This window comes from Dicentrarchus labrax, unplaced genomic scaffold (genome assembly GCF_905237075.1).
Source record: "Dicentrarchus labrax unplaced genomic scaffold, dlabrax2021, whole genome shotgun sequence".
In the NCBI taxonomy this organism is placed as follows: Eukaryota; Metazoa; Chordata; class Actinopteri; family Moronidae; genus Dicentrarchus; species Dicentrarchus labrax.
The window spans coordinates 9546296-9565317 of record NW_026136717.1 but is presented as its reverse complement, the minus strand read 5'-3'; the positions used below and the strand labels follow the sequence as shown (position 1 = coordinate 9565317).

General features: G+C 39.3%; 1 protein-coding gene across 8 annotated transcripts in view; it reads right to left on the bottom strand.

The window, feature by feature from the left end:
* The window catches only part of kcnip4a (potassium voltage-gated channel interacting protein 4a), a 137669-nt gene that overhangs the window by 10086 nt on the left and 108561 nt on the right, over positions 1–19022 (bottom strand). For 6 of the 8 annotated variants that reach the window (XM_051428818.1, XM_051428813.1, XM_051428811.1 and 3 more), the window contains one exon: positions 582–706. In XM_051428818.1, the coding sequence (XP_051284778.1) occupies positions 582–706 (125 nt within the window). Of the gene's footprint in view, positions 1–581; positions 707–2118; positions 2219–17950; positions 18544–19022 lie in introns of those variants that run through there. The other 2 variants (XM_051428812.1, XM_051428814.1) reach the window with 2 other exon arrangements.

The window sequence follows — 19022 nt, the reverse complement described above, 5'->3', positions numbered from 1 at the left end:
CTCAACAGGAAACTGAAGCCCCATGGGAATTTCACTATCACAGGACTCTCGCTATCCTCCTCTCTTTCATTGCCAGACAATTTGGGTTGAGTTAATTCTGGGTCATCTCATTACGCCTCACACCAGAGGTGACAATGAAGTGAGGTGGTTTCATATGGGCTGCTCTGGAGGACTCTGACCTGATTGCTCATCAGTAATCTTCCACAGTGTGTGCAAGATATGACCTAATTATCCTTGGCACAGTGAACGATGTACAGAAATTTCAATTTTCTGTGGTAAGCACAATTGGACATGATAACATTTCGTGCAAAATGTAGATGATTTAGCAAAATAGCATTCCACAGATTCTTTATTATTATTTTAGGAAGGAAGTGGAAAGTAGAAACTTTAAGACCCCTGCAAACTTTAAAAGATTGTTAAAAAAAGAATAAATCAAATGAAATCAAAAGGAATGTTTTTTTGATGTGCGAGAGAGAGAGAGAGAGAGAGAGAGAGAGAGAGAGAGAGATGTCCAAGAAAGAAGCCTACTGATGTGTACATTATGTATGGTGCTGAGGCTGCATGGTGGCCTCATCACTTACGTTCTTGAAGCCGCGGTAAAGGATTTGTAGCTCCTTGCGGGAGAAACGTGTCTGGGCTTCAAGCTGTTCCAGGCCCTCTGGGCGATGGCGGACTGCAGATAGTTCAAGCTCATCTTCGACGCTGTCTGGAGAGGAGGAAGAGGAGTTGGAAGAAGGTCAGATGTGAACAGATGCTGGGGAGAGTCTTTGCAAATTAGCATTTTTGAGACTAGAATTTGAAACATCCCATTACACTTCCAAATATCAGCAACAGCTGCACAAACACACCTAGACATTTGCGACTTATTTATCAAAAACAGCCACATTTTGGCATGAAACAGCCACACATTTTAGGTAACCTTGTCGAATAACAAAGAAAATCCATTCTGAGTGATTTCAATTTTCAAACCAATTTTCTCTTCATTGTATCAACTTGTTTGATTTGCAAACATGAATTCACAAAAAACAAACAAAAATCTGAATGACCTCTTCTTCTTTACACCAAACACGACAGCAGTGGTAATTAGTGTTATTGTCACAAAGTCCTCGTGGCAGAGAGCCTCTTCATGAAGGAGGGCAGCTGAACGCTGTGAAACTTTTTAATGGGCCTGTAATGATGGCAGATGCTGTCTTGGCCCTGTCACCGACTGCACTGTGCCCGCAGCCCAGCGTTTGACTTGTCTTGTTGGCGCAGGGCCTCTCATATACCTGAAGTGTGACACAGTGTCTAAATGCCTCATTAGCTCCATGGGTCTTATTGTGGCCCTCAGCCAAAAGGCCACGTCTTCTAACAGACCACAATTAACCTGCTGATATGGAGCTAAAGGTGATATTAACTGATATTTTATTGTAGAAGAAAAAGATATTACCTAAACACTGTTATTATCCTGATATTGTCTTTCCTGTTAAAGTCACTGTCTCATTACAGAGCTCACTGTCAAAAAAAGGAGGAAAGCAAAAAAAGCTAAGTATTTTAACCTGATTAAAAGCCTTTTTTCTATTGTGAGGAGATCCCAGATGTGTTTTAACCTATGTAAATCCACTCAGATGGACTTGTGTGTTGGGCAAAGGATATAAATTGCCTGACAGAGGGCAGAGAAGTACTGATACAACCTGTATTACTCTGAAGCTTAAGGAAAGATTATTTTCGCAATCTGATTTCTTCCACATTATAAAGAAATAAAATAGCAGTTTGTTCTAATTTTTATCATCAAATTAGTCCAGACATTTTAATCGTACAGCTGTGTTACTATTAGATTCATATTTATAGTCTTTGTGGAAAAAAATGACTTAACACTACATATAAATATAACAAATCACACATTCAACAAGCATTCTTTTTACTTCTTCAACTGTAAAACCAAAATGGTCTATGTGAAATAGTAGAGCGTTGTAGCTGAGCTCCGGCGCGAGCAATCGTGTGTCTAAAGCCTATACTGAGTGTATGCCCTCATACTAAGAAAAGCAACAGAAAGGAAAAAGCATCTTAAGACAACAACAAACAAACCATCACAGAGAGATATATATAGAGAGAGGGAAAGAGCCTCGGAAGAGCCACTTGCTTTGATTACTGGATGATGGCTTTTTGGCTGTGGAGCATGGAAAGAGCCTCATGAGTCGAGCTCTCACACCGCGCTTGTGGACAATCTGAGGGTAACCTGGGAAATACAGCATTAGGTCTTACGGTTACCCAGGCAACTAACAGCCTCAGTACATTCTAGGAAACTGGACATGCAATAGGGGAGGGTCTATTAAAGTTCATATAGACACAAGGCTACCTCATAGCTGGTTCTTCAGGACAACACAGTAGTTTAAAGCTGCACCGTGGAGCTTCAAAACGCAGCGAGAGACAATGTCTGGAATTTGGAGGACTTAGAAGTAGCAGAAGTTATGTAATGTTAGTAATATAATGACATGTATGTAAACTGGACAAAAGCACACACAACAGGGTTGTAATGAACATAAATTGTGCTGTAATCTACAGTAGTTACTTTACTTAAATTACAAATGTGAGCAGCTTATGGCTACTGATTACAGTTACAAGTTCAAAGCTGCCTAAATATGGCATCACTGCAGGTCACCTGCAACTAGTTCACTAGGTTACATTACTTATTAACAAGTCTCCAAGCACATTGTAGGTCATCAGTGTAAAAGACATGCTGTGAATATGATATGGAGCCTGTGACCTCACGTCAGGGAGTAATTTAATATGTCATCAGGTGTCAACTCTTTTCACACATAGCCAAGCATGCTCCTTGACAAAAGTGTATCCTGTAACAAAGGTAGCTTGGTGCATGACTACAAAAGTGACATATCCAAGGTCTAAAATGATCAACACAATACAGAAAAAAACTTAGTTTATATGCAGCAGCCCTGTATGTATTAGAGTCATTAAGTAATAAGTTCACAGTCTTGCCTAAAGCGCACAAGCCCATTTCCCCTCCCACTCAGGGCTATTCTGAAATATTTAGTGTAAGGTTGGATTGACAACAGTGGCTGTTAGGATGAGTTCTCGAGTGCTGCAAACTGTCAAACCACGCCAACACTCAATTAATTTCAAGGCTGCGATCACAGGTTAGAAATTATAGCATAGGTAGAGCTCCTGGCATGTTAATAACCAGTCAACCTAACGTCAAGATTGCCAATGGGAGTTGTAAACCTGGGCTATAAAGGGACGAAGTGGTAACAATTACATCACTGAATACAGGCTCTGAAAATTGTACCATAAATCTTCAACCTAGTCTGGCAACATCATGGAGGTCCAGTGGTAAACTGTCTGCGAGCATAACAATGATTAAGTGTAAAACTACTGGGCAAGAGAATAAGGGTTGTTGTGGAGTGTGCATGGGCCTTTAAATAAGTAGGAACACCCTAAGCCACTGGTTCTCATGAATTGAAACTATGAGATCTCTGAAATGTAATTCAAAATAAGTTTTGCTTTTCCTGTGATATTTGGTCTTAATATCAGCTTGCTATATAGCACATGCATACATCCATGATTAATTCTGAGCTAAAATGTGATTGCAAGACCGTAAATGAAGGTAAAATCAATGGTTCAAAAACATCGCAATCGTGGCTCCAAACTGAAGCTATTAGGGAAAACCAGGAGGTTTCCAACCAAAGTAGCTTTAGTTCTTGAATGAGTTCCATGCAGGATTCAACCTGCCTCCTGCGTGTCTGTCCATAGCTGAATGGGGTTGGCCTACACTACTGTATTTTAACGTTAGTCATAATGAAGAAACAATATCCTAAGCCATCTGCAAAATCATTACCAGAACTGATTCATTTTCTCATATTGACTTCATGAAACACAGTCAAATTTAAATTCTTAGTTTTTCTACTTTGCACAAAAATCATTATGGCAACTACCATAATGGATGATTTTCTCTCTCTCTCTCAAAAAAAAAAAAAAAAAAAAAAGATTTCCTAGAAACATCAACAAATTTAAAATACTGCAAATATATCTATGAATAAAATAACAAGACTAAGAGTGTACAACCATGCTAGTGGCCTACTTAGGTGAAGCAGTTCTGATGTCAGAATGCTAACATGCTGATGTTTAGCAGGTATAAGGTTTACCATTATCAACGTCGTAGTTTACATTCGCTATTCAGCACTAAACACAAAGTCATTAGGTTGATGAGAATGTCATTAGTTTTGCATTAGATATAGTACTGGAGAAAAAGTCAAATTCATGGTAGCTGCTAACATGGGTAACAATTAAATCAAATTAATCTTTTTTTTTATGTTATTACTTGTGGAGCTCTATTATGTGAACATGTTTTATATTTCCAATAGTGATTTATCTTTTCTACTTTATCTATGTGCCAATTGTTATAGATAGATAGATAGATAGATAGATAGATAGATAGATAGATAGATAGATAGATAGATAGATAGATAGATAGATAGATAGATAGATAGATAGATAGATAGATAGATAGATAGATAGATAGATAGATAGATACTTTATTGATCCGTAATTGGAAATTCACAGTTTTTTCTGCAATTCTTTGAGAAAATGCTCGGAGAAAATGGCCGAGTTTGAGGCAAAATGCAGGTTGACTAAACTTTCCCTAAAGCAACATTTCCTATCATTTTAGTATCTTGCCAAACACTTTTTCATCAAGCTGGAATGAATATCCCAGCCTTTTCACCCTCACAGTGTGCAGAGTTTAAAACAGCACAGACTCAGAGCAGATGGATAAAAGCTCAGATCTGGCACAATGTACACAATAACAAACATTATGGTGCACAAACAAAGTTCTCAAAAAAAGACATTGTTGATTCTGCTAAGCCTTGCTGTCAGCTTAAGGCAAGTTCATATTGCCCTCTATAACCACACAATAACTTTGAGATTTAGAAGATGAAGAGACACAGTGAAGCCCTCATCTGTTCTTGTTACCTGCCTGACACCTCCTTCCTTTCTTCCTGAGTGGAGAGGAGACGTCTGAGTGCCCTTACTGAGGTTGAACTAGACAGATGTTGCTTTTGTTACCAAGTGATATTGGTCTTGACAGCAAACTGGCTTTATTTGGAAGCACTGCTCTACGACACAGTGACATCTTTTCTAGCTTGGAGCTCAAGGACAATGTGGTGGGCTTCAGTGTATTCTCTAGCACCTGAACAATGAGTGAGTTTGGGATGTAGTACAAACAGAGAGCGAACGATATGTACCATCACTAATAGAATTGAGAGACTGCTGATGAGAAGCTGAACGAACATGAAGGCAAAAAAAAGAAAAGAAAACTGAACTCTGAAGTGGAATAAAGCAGAGTATGAGTGACAGAGTGTTTAATCAGGCAGGAAAAGAGCATGCAGTCATGGCTGTCTGATTAATGTTTGCCCTTCTAGTTTATTGACAAAATGGATCTGGCACTTGAGTGTTTGTGATAATGTGGAGAGCGGCTGCTGTGCTCTGCTGCCCTTATTCACAAAAGGTCAAAGGTAAGAAACAAAAGAAAACATAAATGAGGAGGTGTTGTCCTGAAGAATCAAGTATATCAAGCAATCATGGAGGATTCTGTAGTCACATTTCATGGATTCAGTCATTACGTGCACACACATAAAGTCATGCCATACTTTTGCCTTCCTCGAAAGAGAAAACAGACCTTAGCAGCTTGTTGAGTGACAGCTGCTTTAATGGCAGGTTGTAGCTGACTGTACAGCTCATCAGATATGTAACTCACAGCCACCTCTGAGTCACAAAGCTTCCTTAGCCATTTTAGCCTGCAGCAATACACGAGAATGAGATTGATTGTTCTACGGAGGGTTATAAACAAAGGAAAATGCATCAGCAAAATATAATTACCATGGGACATAGTGTAACTAGCTTTGTAGACTATAGCCATAAAATGGTCTACTACACAGTACCTTCTTCATCAATGAGCTGACAGAGCCACAAAAATACTTAAACCCTGAAAAATGAATGTGAGAATATAAGCCTGCTAAAATGAGTTTGGCCTGATCAATCATGGTTCAACTGCTACACTCTCTCAAGGTATGTGATTCAGGAGTCATTTATATCTCAAAGGTAAAGTCAAGCTAGAGGGTAAAACCTTCCGAGCCCTATATCAATCTGATCCATAAAGCGTAAAAGAGTGGCTAATAAATATTTGATAAATCTGCATCGTGTACAAACTGAAATGTCTTGTAGTTGACCACGGATGGCTGCTTGATATCAATAAATATTGGGTCAATTCTTGTGCTGAATCACATGATTTGATAATGAATGGTGCTGCTGAACTTGCTTTTTCTTTGTTGTCGTAAGAGGGTGTATGTACAGTAAGTGCTACACAGAGGCAAATGATGGCCTGGGGTTCCACATTAATCTAATACAATAAAGTGCAAAAGCCCCTTACTCGTTATGAGATTCAAATTAAAGTTATTAAATGGATCTATGATGGGGAAAGTCTAGGTTTAATCTATATGAAATTGGCCAAGATAGTTTCCATTTTTCATTGATAGCATTCATCAGACCCTGAATTTTATTTCATCGCTGTCTCTCTCTTACTTTGCTGTAATAAGCTTTTTTCCCCTCATATTATCAGACTAAAATAGCATAGTTACATCTGTGTGTGTGATACTAGCACCATTTGTCCTTTCTCAAGAGCTTTTGTTCATGTATGTTTCTGCGTGTGTGTGTGTGTGTCTCTGACACAAGGTCTTACACAATTTCACTCCAGCTCCTCGCTGCCCTTTTAGCACCACAGCGTCAAAAGTGCGGGGCTCACAAAAGTAGGCCACGACTCCAAGGGAGCACAACTTATCTTCGGACAGTTTACATGATAGTGTTTCAGGCAAGAGCACCCAGCATGTGAGCCTTTACAGCTTTAGTAGTGGTCTTAAGATCTTTGACCATGCTTGGACATTGGCTGTGTTACAATTGATGGTCGACTTAGTCTAATTGAATGAGTCTCAGTGACTGCTCTTGGTTTCACTTAATGCCTAGAAAAGAAAGGCCTGTTTCCGTACAGGTAATGAAAACCTCTTTAAATAATGAAAAAGCTAACATTAAACACTACGCAAGTGCCCTCCTACCATTTCCTATTTAGTAACCAATATCCTCAAAGGCACACTAATACTTATTTTTGTTGGTACAAGAGTAAGACAGTCTGTATAATGTTCACCATGTTCACAGTCTTAGTTTTAAATGTGAGCATGCATTTGATAATCAGCATTAAACACACGCTGGTAGCTCACTAAGATAGCTAAAGGTGAGCCTGACATTAAACATTTAAACAGGAGTAGTTTAGTAGAAACACTAGATTGAAAGGAACATAATTAGAAGATGAACAAGATAAACCCTTTGATTCAAACACACTTCCACATCATTAACATTCTGTGTGATAAAAAATTTGTATAGTCAGTACGTATATAAATAAAATATAAGCAGACCAACTCGTGAGTCACCTTGAGCCTATTTCATTGATCTTCTATGGAAGCTAAGGATGGCACACATACTTTCTAGTCAGTTTAATATTAGCTTATATCTTCAGAAACACAGTTTTACATATAATCATAAGTACCAGGTTTGTAGGTTTGATTCTAAATGCAGATTTATTTTACTTTAAGCGCCATTTGTGAAATTCACATAAAATATCAGCAGTACATTTTGGGAATGGCAGTGTGTATATTAGACTGGTCTCATGGTTAACTGTGTGTAAATAAACCATCATCTTTATTAAAATGCTGTGTATTCGTGTATCATTGTTCTATGTGTGTAATACAGCTTTCCTAGAGGCAGTAATCCACTGATGACCTGATCAAAACCTCTCATCCCATCTCTTCCCATCGATAGCTTCCACTATTCATGACACACCATCCTGACAAACTTAACACCTGAACCAAACTCCATCCTGATCTTATCTCGACCCAAGCTCGCTCCTAATATAGCCTGTTTTTAGTCCTGGCAATACAACACAGGAACAATCAACCACCAATGTTGGGGTATCGAGTTCATCGCAAGGCTGCACTGTGTCTACTGCTGTCCATTTAAGGGAAAAATATGTAAACAGAGTCACAAAACAGGTATGAATGATTGCAGTGGCAGACAAAAGCAGCATTAGTTAGGATCAGAAAACGTTCAGGCTTTTAGCTGACAGTAGTGTTTAATATCTCAGGGAAATTCAAATTGGAATTTAAATTCTTGGGCTTCAATTCGATTTTATCATTGCTTTAGGCACAGTATAATCACTAGTCATTTTCTAGGACATTTCAAGTCCCTTCTGTGAGTAATTTTATCTGGCAGTGGACACCAGTGCGGCCCTCCCATCTTAACATGAGTCTTTGGTTGTGGTTCAAACTGGTTCCTAGTTCAGAAGTTATAAATTATTCTCCATAGACTGTAACTCTGGCACTGATTATTCTACTGAGTTGGTGATTCATTGTGATACTGGGTCAGAGACTATTTGTTGTGCATTTTGGGAATATTATAGGTAGCTGAATCTTAAATGGAACCATGAAAATGTCTTAGTCCGTTGGGAGTTCACTGCCAACCATAAATTAAAGCTTATTTTAATGAAGAATAAAAAAAACGAAAAAAACAAAACAAAAAAAAACTGTATTTGATGTAGTGCTTCCCCTTTGCTTCTTTTACAACCTCTTTCTTGTGAGTATCTTAAGGCTCATTTAGACAGCTGTTCACATGGTCATGAATAACAACATGAATACTGACATTAAGATCACTTCATTGAATTGATTTTGTAACGATGAAGACTATATTTTATTTGATTTATTTTATATATATTTTAACATGATTACTGTCTTCACACCAGGGATTATGGTCAGTGGTTCCCAGGTGTTAACACCTTTATCTGTCTCCTGTAGATCTCATGACAGATGGCATCAAAGGGTTAAGGGAATTACTACTTTTAAAAGCAATTATTTATTCTTAAATGGAAGACACAACTATTTAAATGCAACTGCGTTCCTAGTTGATAGCTGTGAAAAAAAACAAAAAACGACTTTTTTTAAAAATTACATGACATTTAAGTTGCAGATAATGATTGGCGACATGCTAAGCAGGCTGGTCAATACCTCTTTTGATATTGAATTTAAACTCTCCCTTCATCCTAAAGGTCAACTCAGTATTAGCAATAGTGTCATTTTGTCATATAGTCGATTACTTAAATACAGAGGCAAAAGCCTTTTGGGCAAATTAAACCTTAGCCAATCAGCAAGAACCAGGGGATAAGAGACTACTTTTAAGACAGGTATTTATTGGATCAGTGGGCAGACAGCAGGTTCACTTTAACACCTCCTTCCAGTGTTTAACTCCCAAGGCTGCATGTTGTTTTTTAGCAAAACAGGGACAAATGTGACAGACACTTGGCAGCTAGCAATTAACTGAAATTACACCCAGCGAGACAGGGGACGAGGACGGCAGATGATCAGGGTCTGGCAGCCGGGCCAGTGGTGGATTTTATCCATGTTGGCATGATTCCAAAAAGCAAAACAAGTCAGTGCGATATCAGTCTGACCCGCTCACCTGAAGTTCATCAATGATACTGGCATATGTTTTTTCCCAACAGAATACTAATAAATGTCATGTGGCTATTTAGATGTATTGCATTTATAAATGTGGGAAAAAAAGTGATACTTTTCATAGCTCAGAGGAATGCTTTTATTGTGCTTCACTGGAGTGGGACATTTTGGATATCCATACTCTGCAACTCTGTCTAAATTGGAAGACAATAAGTATCATGAGTTCAGCATTTTTGCCTCAGGTTTTCTGCTATACTTTCTCACAAACTTTTAAAATATTCACTGCATGTTGAAAGTAACTGGGAGGTGGATGGGATCTGGTGGGATATTGTGAACCTTTAAGAAAAGCTGGTGATACCATTTGTGCTGGAGAAGACACTTGGCTGTTGACGCCCTTTTCCAGGAACAATAATCCCAATAGAAATATGCCAACTGATATCAAATGAGTGAACGGTGAAAAGGTGAATGGAAGTGAATGAAATAAATGCATATCAAGATCTGCCTAAGGACAGAAGATAAAATCTCTAGCTCCTTTGCAAAGGCTGACTTTGCCTTTCCTGAGCTATAATGAATTCCCCTTTGTAACACCAAATATTTTCTAATGCTCCAAAACAAATCATAACCGACATCCAGAACAGCAGTGCTGCCAACAGTGGACATCTGCTGATTACAATTCTGCTTTTGCTAGAGTTAAAGAGAGGAAAGTAATTCAAACACAGTCCCCACTGTGTGAAGAGAAAGGCTCATTTTATATCAGATAAATCACATGGACTATGAGGGAGGTGGATACAGATCTGCCATTTGTTCCCATTTGGTGGGCCTAAATACAAATAAGCCCTAAGACTGGAGTCGGGTAGAGTGATATGTCATTGCTGTTATTTAATAAAACAGCCTCCAGTTCCTTATGGCAGGCAGGAAAAATGACTGTGGAATCGATTTAAGAAGAAAAAGAAGGCACGGACTGCATGGCCTATCTTAATAGAAAAGCCAATTGGGCACATTACTGACACCACAAAGACCAACTGTCTGCCCAACAGTCCTGAATAAACAAAACACTGTTTAGCATTTTAAATCTTTCTGCTGAGACACAAATGTTCTCATCCTGTGACTTGACATGACAAGTTTTGTGCTTTGCTGCCAATGATGGAAGTCAGATCCAAATAAATCTGAGTCCAAGAAGACTGAGAATACATCTGTCTGAACAGCCAAATGGACTGAAGCCTTGATTATTCCCTTCAGGTCAGCTACTGCAAGACAGAAGGCAAAGTAGCAGAAACTGCAGTAGAGCTTTACTGGCAAAAAGAACACACATCGCTTTCTGCCATTAGTGCTATCTGCTACAGTGTGTTTTTGTTTAAGTGCTTAGAAAGGTTATAATCAGTTTAAACAAGCCAATTTGACTATAAGAAATGTCAGTGTGTTTCACTCTCAGAGGCTTAATTTTTCAGCCTTAGGATGGACATCAAATAAAATGCTGTCCTTTGTTGGTGAGTCTGAATGTGACTGAATGGAGCGCTGGAGACTGGATGCCAAGATCCTTTATGAGGAAGAGCACACTCTCACACTGGCCATAATGACACACCTTCAGAGGGTCGAGGCTTTTATTGGAATTTAGGCGAAAGTGCCTTTAATTGCAATCATTTGTCACTTGGAAGTGTTTCAATAATAGTCTTTCTCAAAGAAAACCTTGCTCTGGCATCAAAAGAAAAGGTCCTCTTCCCCCCTTCCACTCCAATCATTTTGAATATTATATGGTGGGACAAGGGAGGACATTTTTTTTTATCACACTTCAGCTTCAAAGTTCAGAGCTTTTATGATAAAAAAAAAAAAAAGAAAATACTCACTGAGGAGAGAGTCTTTATGACTCATTTCCAAGTGACTCATCCATACTCAAGACACTGACACAAAAACTCGCTCTGATGATACCAGTCATCCAGAAAAGTGCATTAATGGATTTACGGATCTTATTCCGACAAGATATTCACTATTTATATTTCACATAAACAACCCAAAACAACCTTTTGGACAAAAATCAAAATTTCTCTTTTATACTGCAGCTTAGCCAAACAAAATATCTATAATAAGGCATCTGTTGCATTTTAAGACTGGAGAAAGTCCTAATGAAAATCACCAAAAGTAAAACTAAATTGGCTTGGAGGGTTGATTACCTGTTAAAGTAATAAAATATGGTAAGGTAAGACAATGAGGCTTTTACTCACTGTTGTAATGAAATGGTGCTGACCAGTTTTGTGACAGAATGATATATGGTGTGCAACAGCATCCAATTTCACTAAAAACAAGTACTGTGTTGATATTTTTTCTGTGTATCATTTATGCATCCATTTCATGGAGTAGATCTTCTTTGAGTATTTAGAGAAGTATAATTTTGTGTGTTAGAACTGGTTGGCTTCATAGCTGATGGTGTGTGATATTTTATCAGACTCAGACTGCAAATTAAAACTTTGCTCTGTGCAGTAACTGGTTTCAATATACAATAGAAGTCACTGCTAATGAGGTTACATATAGATACAAGTCAGCACTTTCCCAATGACCCAGTTCTCTTTATATTACTGCAACCAACTGATGAAGTTTGAAGGAAGCACCACTTTGCTTTCAACAGAAGTGTTAGCCTCAATCAGTAAAAGGAATAATGGAACTTTGGGAGAGTCAATAACAAAGCAGATCAATCTGAACCAGGAAGACTGAATGTTTCTTTGGTGAAGTCTGCATTCAAACACATTTTATCATCTATGGATGGGACTATAAAGCCTGCTATATTCCATCCAGCTGAAAAAAAGCAATTAATTACTGTCTGCAAGGAACTGCTGCATTATGCATGAGAACCTATGTCCTTGGCTTAATTGTGGAAAATACTGTTGCTGAATTCATGTGGCAACATGATTATTCATTTTGTTGGCTAATTAAAGTCATGAGCATGCTGAATGAGCATACTGGTTTTATAACCTTGATTGAAAAATAAATACCACATGCCGCTTCAAAGCTCTGTAGATAGCTGAAGGTTTATGAAAATGGTTTCTCTTTATTTTTATAACAAGACTTAAGCTAAAACTATGCAACATTTTCTTTTAATAAGACCCTTACAATCTGCATAGTCAAATAGCACTGTGGTTCACATTATAACCACATACTGTATTCACATTTAATACCGTCTGAGGATATCACAAGCTGGTGCTTTAGGGATGCTGTATATCATACTGCACCCCTGCACAGCTTTGGTACAGAGGTCATTTAATTAAATACATCTTTAAGAATACAATCTGCCTCAGGCTCCCCCATCCACGTGGAGCCTTTAAGCACTGCAATCATCCACATCACATCCTTGGCTCTGATGCATCTGTCATCCTTCCTCTATCAGAATTTATTATCTGTGATGTTTTTATCAAAATTGATTGCTTGAGTGATACTTGTCCTTGCTTTCCTGACTCAAATTGACAGGCAGAGTCTTCTTACTTTCAATAAGCTCCTCCGCTCTGCCCTTCTTCGTCCCTTACAAGAGGGACCTATAAGATGGGACGCTCAGGCAAAGGTTAAGTCAATCATGTCACTGCTCTAAATAGGCATCATGGAAAATAGCCAAAGGGTAATTGGGCCAGTTGATTGTTGTCCTTTAAATTGATTGGCAAATTGATGAAGAATTACAGCTTGCAGGAGGAGCTGCTTACAAAATATCTCACACCTTCCTACCTGTAACTGAGTCATTGTTTCCATTTGTTCATTTTTTAAATCCTTCTTGCTTGCTCCAGCAATAGTAAGATTTATTTCCCCAGTGGACATCGCCAATTAAATTAACTGCACAGATCTTAAATGCCATCATTCGAAATAATGAAAAAGATGCTTAACAATTCTGCTGACTCAACTTCGATGATGGATATGTGACTCAACAAAGAAAACAATCCCATAAAGATGCAGCACAGTTTATACCTCACCCATAAACCAATGTGTGTGTGTGTGTACTGGACATGTATACACTTCTGCACTTAACAAAATGAAGAAAGCACTTCAATATTTGACAGTGTTTCAAATTTCTTGCTGTTGGCCTGCTTTAAACAACACCATAAATACCTGTGCAAGAAGTGAAGACTAGAAGACATAGAGCCAGCTTTATACCTACACATGATGTGATTATCAATGACAGGCATGTCAGAACTGCTAGATCACAAATGAATGCCACTAAACAACAGTAGAAAGGTCATTCATAATTACAGGCTTAAACAGCATTCTTCTAGTGACATTTCCTGTATCTGAAACTGAACAAGATGAAGCTTGATCATAAGGTTGAAAAGTTAAGGGATCACTTAAGTTATTACAGTTCTTTAGAGGGACATCTCAATGGTGTATCAAATTTCATGACCATCCATTTAATGGTTTTTGAGATATTTTACTTGAGACCACAAATGTCAACTTCATTTCCAAAGGGAAAGTCAAGGGATCACCAAAGTCATTAGGATTTATCCTCTGGGAACCATGAATGTCTGCACTAAATCAATGGCAACCATCCAGTAGTTGTTGGTAAAATGGTTGAATTATGAATTGGGGCAGAAAAATAAACCAAATTCATCAAATAACCAACATTATGGATCTGTCCCCTACATCTTACCTACCTTTAACACAAAAATAACAGATAAAGCAAATATTGTTACAAAACGCTTTGTAACACCGGCTACAATGATCTGATACTAACAGATTCCTCAAATAAAAAAATTCATATTGTGTCACAGTGTATATTGTCATACTGCCCAATCCCATAATCTCATATAACTGAAATAACAATAGCTACAACAACCACTGACATGTAACCGGAAGTTTAACAAACCAATCAGCTCACAGTGTGGCCCAGAATGCTGATGTAGCATTTTGTTTATATTCCCCATTATATATAGATTTGGTATAATTGTAGTAACTTGTGGTTCAACACAGGCACTCATGCGCCAAACCTGTTGACCCACCACAGCTGTGAGCTGTTAATTACTGTAAGTGAAACCAGCCCAGGTCAGTGCTAACTCTCTCTGTTGCCAGGCCATAAATCCCCATCAAGGACGCAGAGAACACAAGAACTTTGTTAGATGGATATCAGTGCTAAGGCGCTCGCTGCACTCCCGCCTGATAATAGCGAATGGCGGGTCCAAATTGACACAGTGTCCCATCCCTGTTCGGGGTAATGGTGTACTTGTAAATGTGTGTGTGTGATTGAGTGGGGTTGAGGTTGGGGTTGGTGGGTGTCGCTGCGTGCGGTTGAACCAGAGAATTATTTATCATTGTGTGACACACTGATTAGTTTGCACCCTATGAGGCTTTGCTCAGCACTTTGCACTAATGGCTCCGTGTTGTATGAGCGTAAGTAGAAACGTACACATGTGTGAAAAGGAACAGGGAGTGTGTGTCAGAGAAGAGAAGCATCCAAGCGAATTAGACAAGGAAATGTGAAGATAAATTACTAAACTTCTACAAAAGAACTAAAATTTCTAACAAAGGGGCTATTTATATCATTTTACTAGCCAAGTTAAGCCTACACTGAGCCAGCTACAGTGAAATTATAATACTAGCCTTGGGATAGATAGTTAGCAGGAATTCATGCACACATCAGTCCAGATATATTCATAATTAAACTGAAAGTGGCCACCCATAAGCTGTTTGCCAGGCCTTGCTGCCTTGCTCAGTACAATGCTCTGGTTATTGTGTATGGGCTGATGCAATGAGCTTGTTATATTTCTCCAACATGGAAGCATGCCAGTAGCAGAGAGGCTGCTAATAAACTATTTTTTTCAGGATTGAAATCCTTACAATCTGCAGCAGAAGTGATCAGAGTGTACGGCCCCTGGAGGCCTGACCCCCTGTAATGTGTGTTCTGCTACGACTCGCTTTCTCATCGTTGCCAGCTACAGTAAAGAGTGGAACAGTGTACAACGCATCCAGAGCATGCTTTCATCTCGCATTCTCTCCTGCAACTGGAAAGTTGCCAGTTCAAATCTGCAGCCCAGCTGAGAAAGTCCGTCAGCATTTACCACATAGAGGCTTTTAAAGCAAGACCTTTATCCCCCAGATGCCTCTGTTGTGCTGCTCAGGTGGCCAGCAGTAGAGGGATATGATTGTAGTGGGCAGCACCCAGCTGCAAACATGTCTGGCTGTATAAATGTTAAGCAGAGCGTGCATGCTCAGTGAAACATCTCCCTAGAGATTTTATTTTTTTAAAAAAGGTGAAAAACAAACATTTTTAGTTATGCAGAAGGTGTCAGCTGCAAAAAGAATTTATGTTGCAAAAATGTAAACAAAGATAATTATTGTGACTGTTGGGTTTATCTACAAATGAAGCTGTTCAGTAGCTCAGTGGTTAGGACTGTCACTTTAAAGCAAGTAGGTTGCAAATTCTGATCCCAGCCCTGGCTTTGTTTATTAATCGATTAGAAGATGGACAGAGAATTAAGTCTTATCAAGCAACAATGGCAATCATTTTATGTTTAAAGCTTCTGAAATGCCATAGTTTGCCTCTCCTTTCTTCTTCCTTTTTATTTTATTACTGTAAAATGAATAGTTTGAGCTTTTGAATTATTGATTGAGAAAAACAAGCAACATTAAGGCTCTGAGAGATTGTGATGGCCAGTTTTCACTGTTATCTGATATTTTACTGACTAAAAGATGACTTGATTAATCAGAAAAATTATCAACAGATAATGTGATAAAGTAAATAATAGCTGCAGCTCCAGATAAACTTGCATTGAAGCTGAAATGATTAGTCAATTGCTGTGAAAATATTTTTTCTAAGTGATTAAGCAAAAATGCCAAAGATTTCCTGGTTTCTTTCTTCAACGTAAGAAGTTGATGCTAGTTTTGTCATAAATAATCGTAAAATTAGGTCGGATCAACCAAGCAATATAGGTAAACTTGCTCTCTGGGAAACAAAAAAATGGCACTTTTACTAATTGCATAATCAAGAAAGTAATCAACAGATTAACTAATGATGGGAAAAAAAATAGCTTGTTGCAGCCCTAGTGTCCATAATCTACCTCCCACTGCAGCTCACATGATTTAAAGTCTCCAAATTACCCACAGCTTTCAATACAAGTGTTAGTATGTTTGAAAATGTCTGTGGTCTCTCACTTTAAATATTATTTCCCTTCCATCCCCCTCTCCTTCTCCTGAACATGACTAACACACACACACAACATCAATATCTGTATTGACTGCTTGTCAGGTACCACAGGCTCAGAGAGCAGATATTCTGTAGGTAATTACACTTTCAGACACCTGTGTGGAATACCGATCACATCATCAGGCAAACGGCGCTCGACAAACTGGTTTGACATCTGTATCATCTCGCCAGGGCAAAAGAAATCTATATCATGTCGGCTACATTTGTTAATGCAGAGCAGGGGGTAAAAGCAAGCTTCAACTTGCTGCTGTATAGTGGAGCATCTAAACTGTTACGCTGAGCATGAGCTTCACAGTCCCCCCCCCCAAATGAAAACACTGCTCCCGTGTGCCTTTGAAATAACACAACCACAGACGCCAAAACCTCTATGTTCCATCTAAACACTTCCCTCAGGTCAGGTCAGCTTTTTCCCAGCTACCTACTATTACACGTTATAACAGTTTTTTATTGTCTTCCCTGAATGTGCATACAGCAGCTGATTGATTATCTTAATTAGAAAATAAGGCGTGTTTACTAAACAGAAGTCTGATGGATGGGCTGGTTTTAAGCTCAAACTGCTTACTATGCTGCTCTACTTTATTTAATGAGACGACTGCAGTAGGTCCAAACTAAACAGTTTATTCAGGCCTGACACATTCTGCGCTTAGTGAGCCTTACTGTGCCCATACTTAGTAGAGACACAATGAGAGGCACATACGTAAAAAAGTTCACACATTTATAAACTATATACATAAAAAACGGAGGAATCATCCCCACAGACCGAGAAACAATGATCTAGGAATTCAATCAGAACTTCCCTCTAAGCTTTCCGATCTTTCTGAACTGACACGTTTTCCATGCATCTTCCACCCTCCAGCCACGACACAAGCTCACACATATTTCTGTCACATATTCTGTTTTCAAAATGTCAGCGCATAAGATAAGACAGTCCATTTGTTATTTTCTGAGTCATTGAGTCGTGCTTTCTTATGGTGACCTCAATTAAGTTTTCAAATTGCTGTCTTAGAAACTTCAGGCGTGTTTTAAACAGTTCCAGCAAGAGTCACCTTGACATGTCAAGGAAACAGAAGCTGGAAATTGAGAGGAAATTAATGATTGAAAATACATTAGCAATTTTCCCAACACATTACATATCCATCCGCAATCAACTCTCTATCCCAGCTGTGATTTCTCTATTACTCTGTCATCTTTATACACATTTCTGCCTTTCTCTCCTCAGTCTCCGTCAGTGTCTTACCCTCTGAGAAGCTGATGAGCCCCAGGAGGTGCAGCAGCTTGATCGAGGCAAACACAAGCACCACGATGCCCACTGTCTGCAGCCCCTCTGTCTCCCAGATCGCGCTCAGCATTGCCCCGCCCTCGGCCCACTCCGTGCCACCATTCCCTGACCCGAACCCGGAGCCCGAGCCAGCTTCCTCGCCCTCGGGACCGCCGCCAGGACCAGCGCTCCCACCCGGCCCTGCACTCCAGTTCCCCTGCACCCACTCCAGCGCTACACCGGCCCACACGCACGGGCCGGGCGCCTCCTGGCACCCTCTTACTGCCCGCTCGCTCCCCAAATCCAGTCTGGGTAAGGTGTAGATGGGATGAGGTTAAGAGCAAGAAATATTGGCCTCAGGTGGGATCTTTCTGATGTCGAGGGGTCACTGAGAATTTTAAAAAAGCTGACTCAAAAAGGAATAAAGTCCACACATGCTGATCTCAATGCTTCCTCCTTCCTTTTCTTTCCTCCTCTCGCAAATGAGGAGACACTTGAAAGCAGTGGAAACTCTGCTCTTCTCTGACAGTTTGTGGCTCTCTCTCGCTCTTTTCAGGCACTCTGACTGCCTCACTGCAAAGGGAGGGAAGATGAGAGGGAGTGGATATGAGTGAGGGAGTGAGGAGGGAGGGGAGATGAGACAGAGGCAGAGGGGAGGTGTGGTGTGGTGCTACAGTGGAAGATGAACAACCTCTCGTGAGCTATACATGTTCGCATTGACTTCAGACATGGAGAAACTAATTGTAAAATGCAAATACAGCACTAAATGGCAGCACAGGATATGTCAGTGCAAGTCAGTTTTAAGTTCTTGCATATATTTCTGTATCGTCATATCATGACAACGAGCTATGGGAAGGATTGAAGTTCCAATCAGAAATGTTGGATGGGCAGCCAAAAAAAAGGCAGTAATAGTAATCTGCTTTAATTAAACAGACAAAATAAATCTCCCACGCTTCAAACTAGTGTTGAAAAGACTTTTAGAAAGCTTACTCCAATGGAAATTTTTAACAAATAAAAGTTAAAGCTAAGAGAATACCCCTATTCTTCCCCA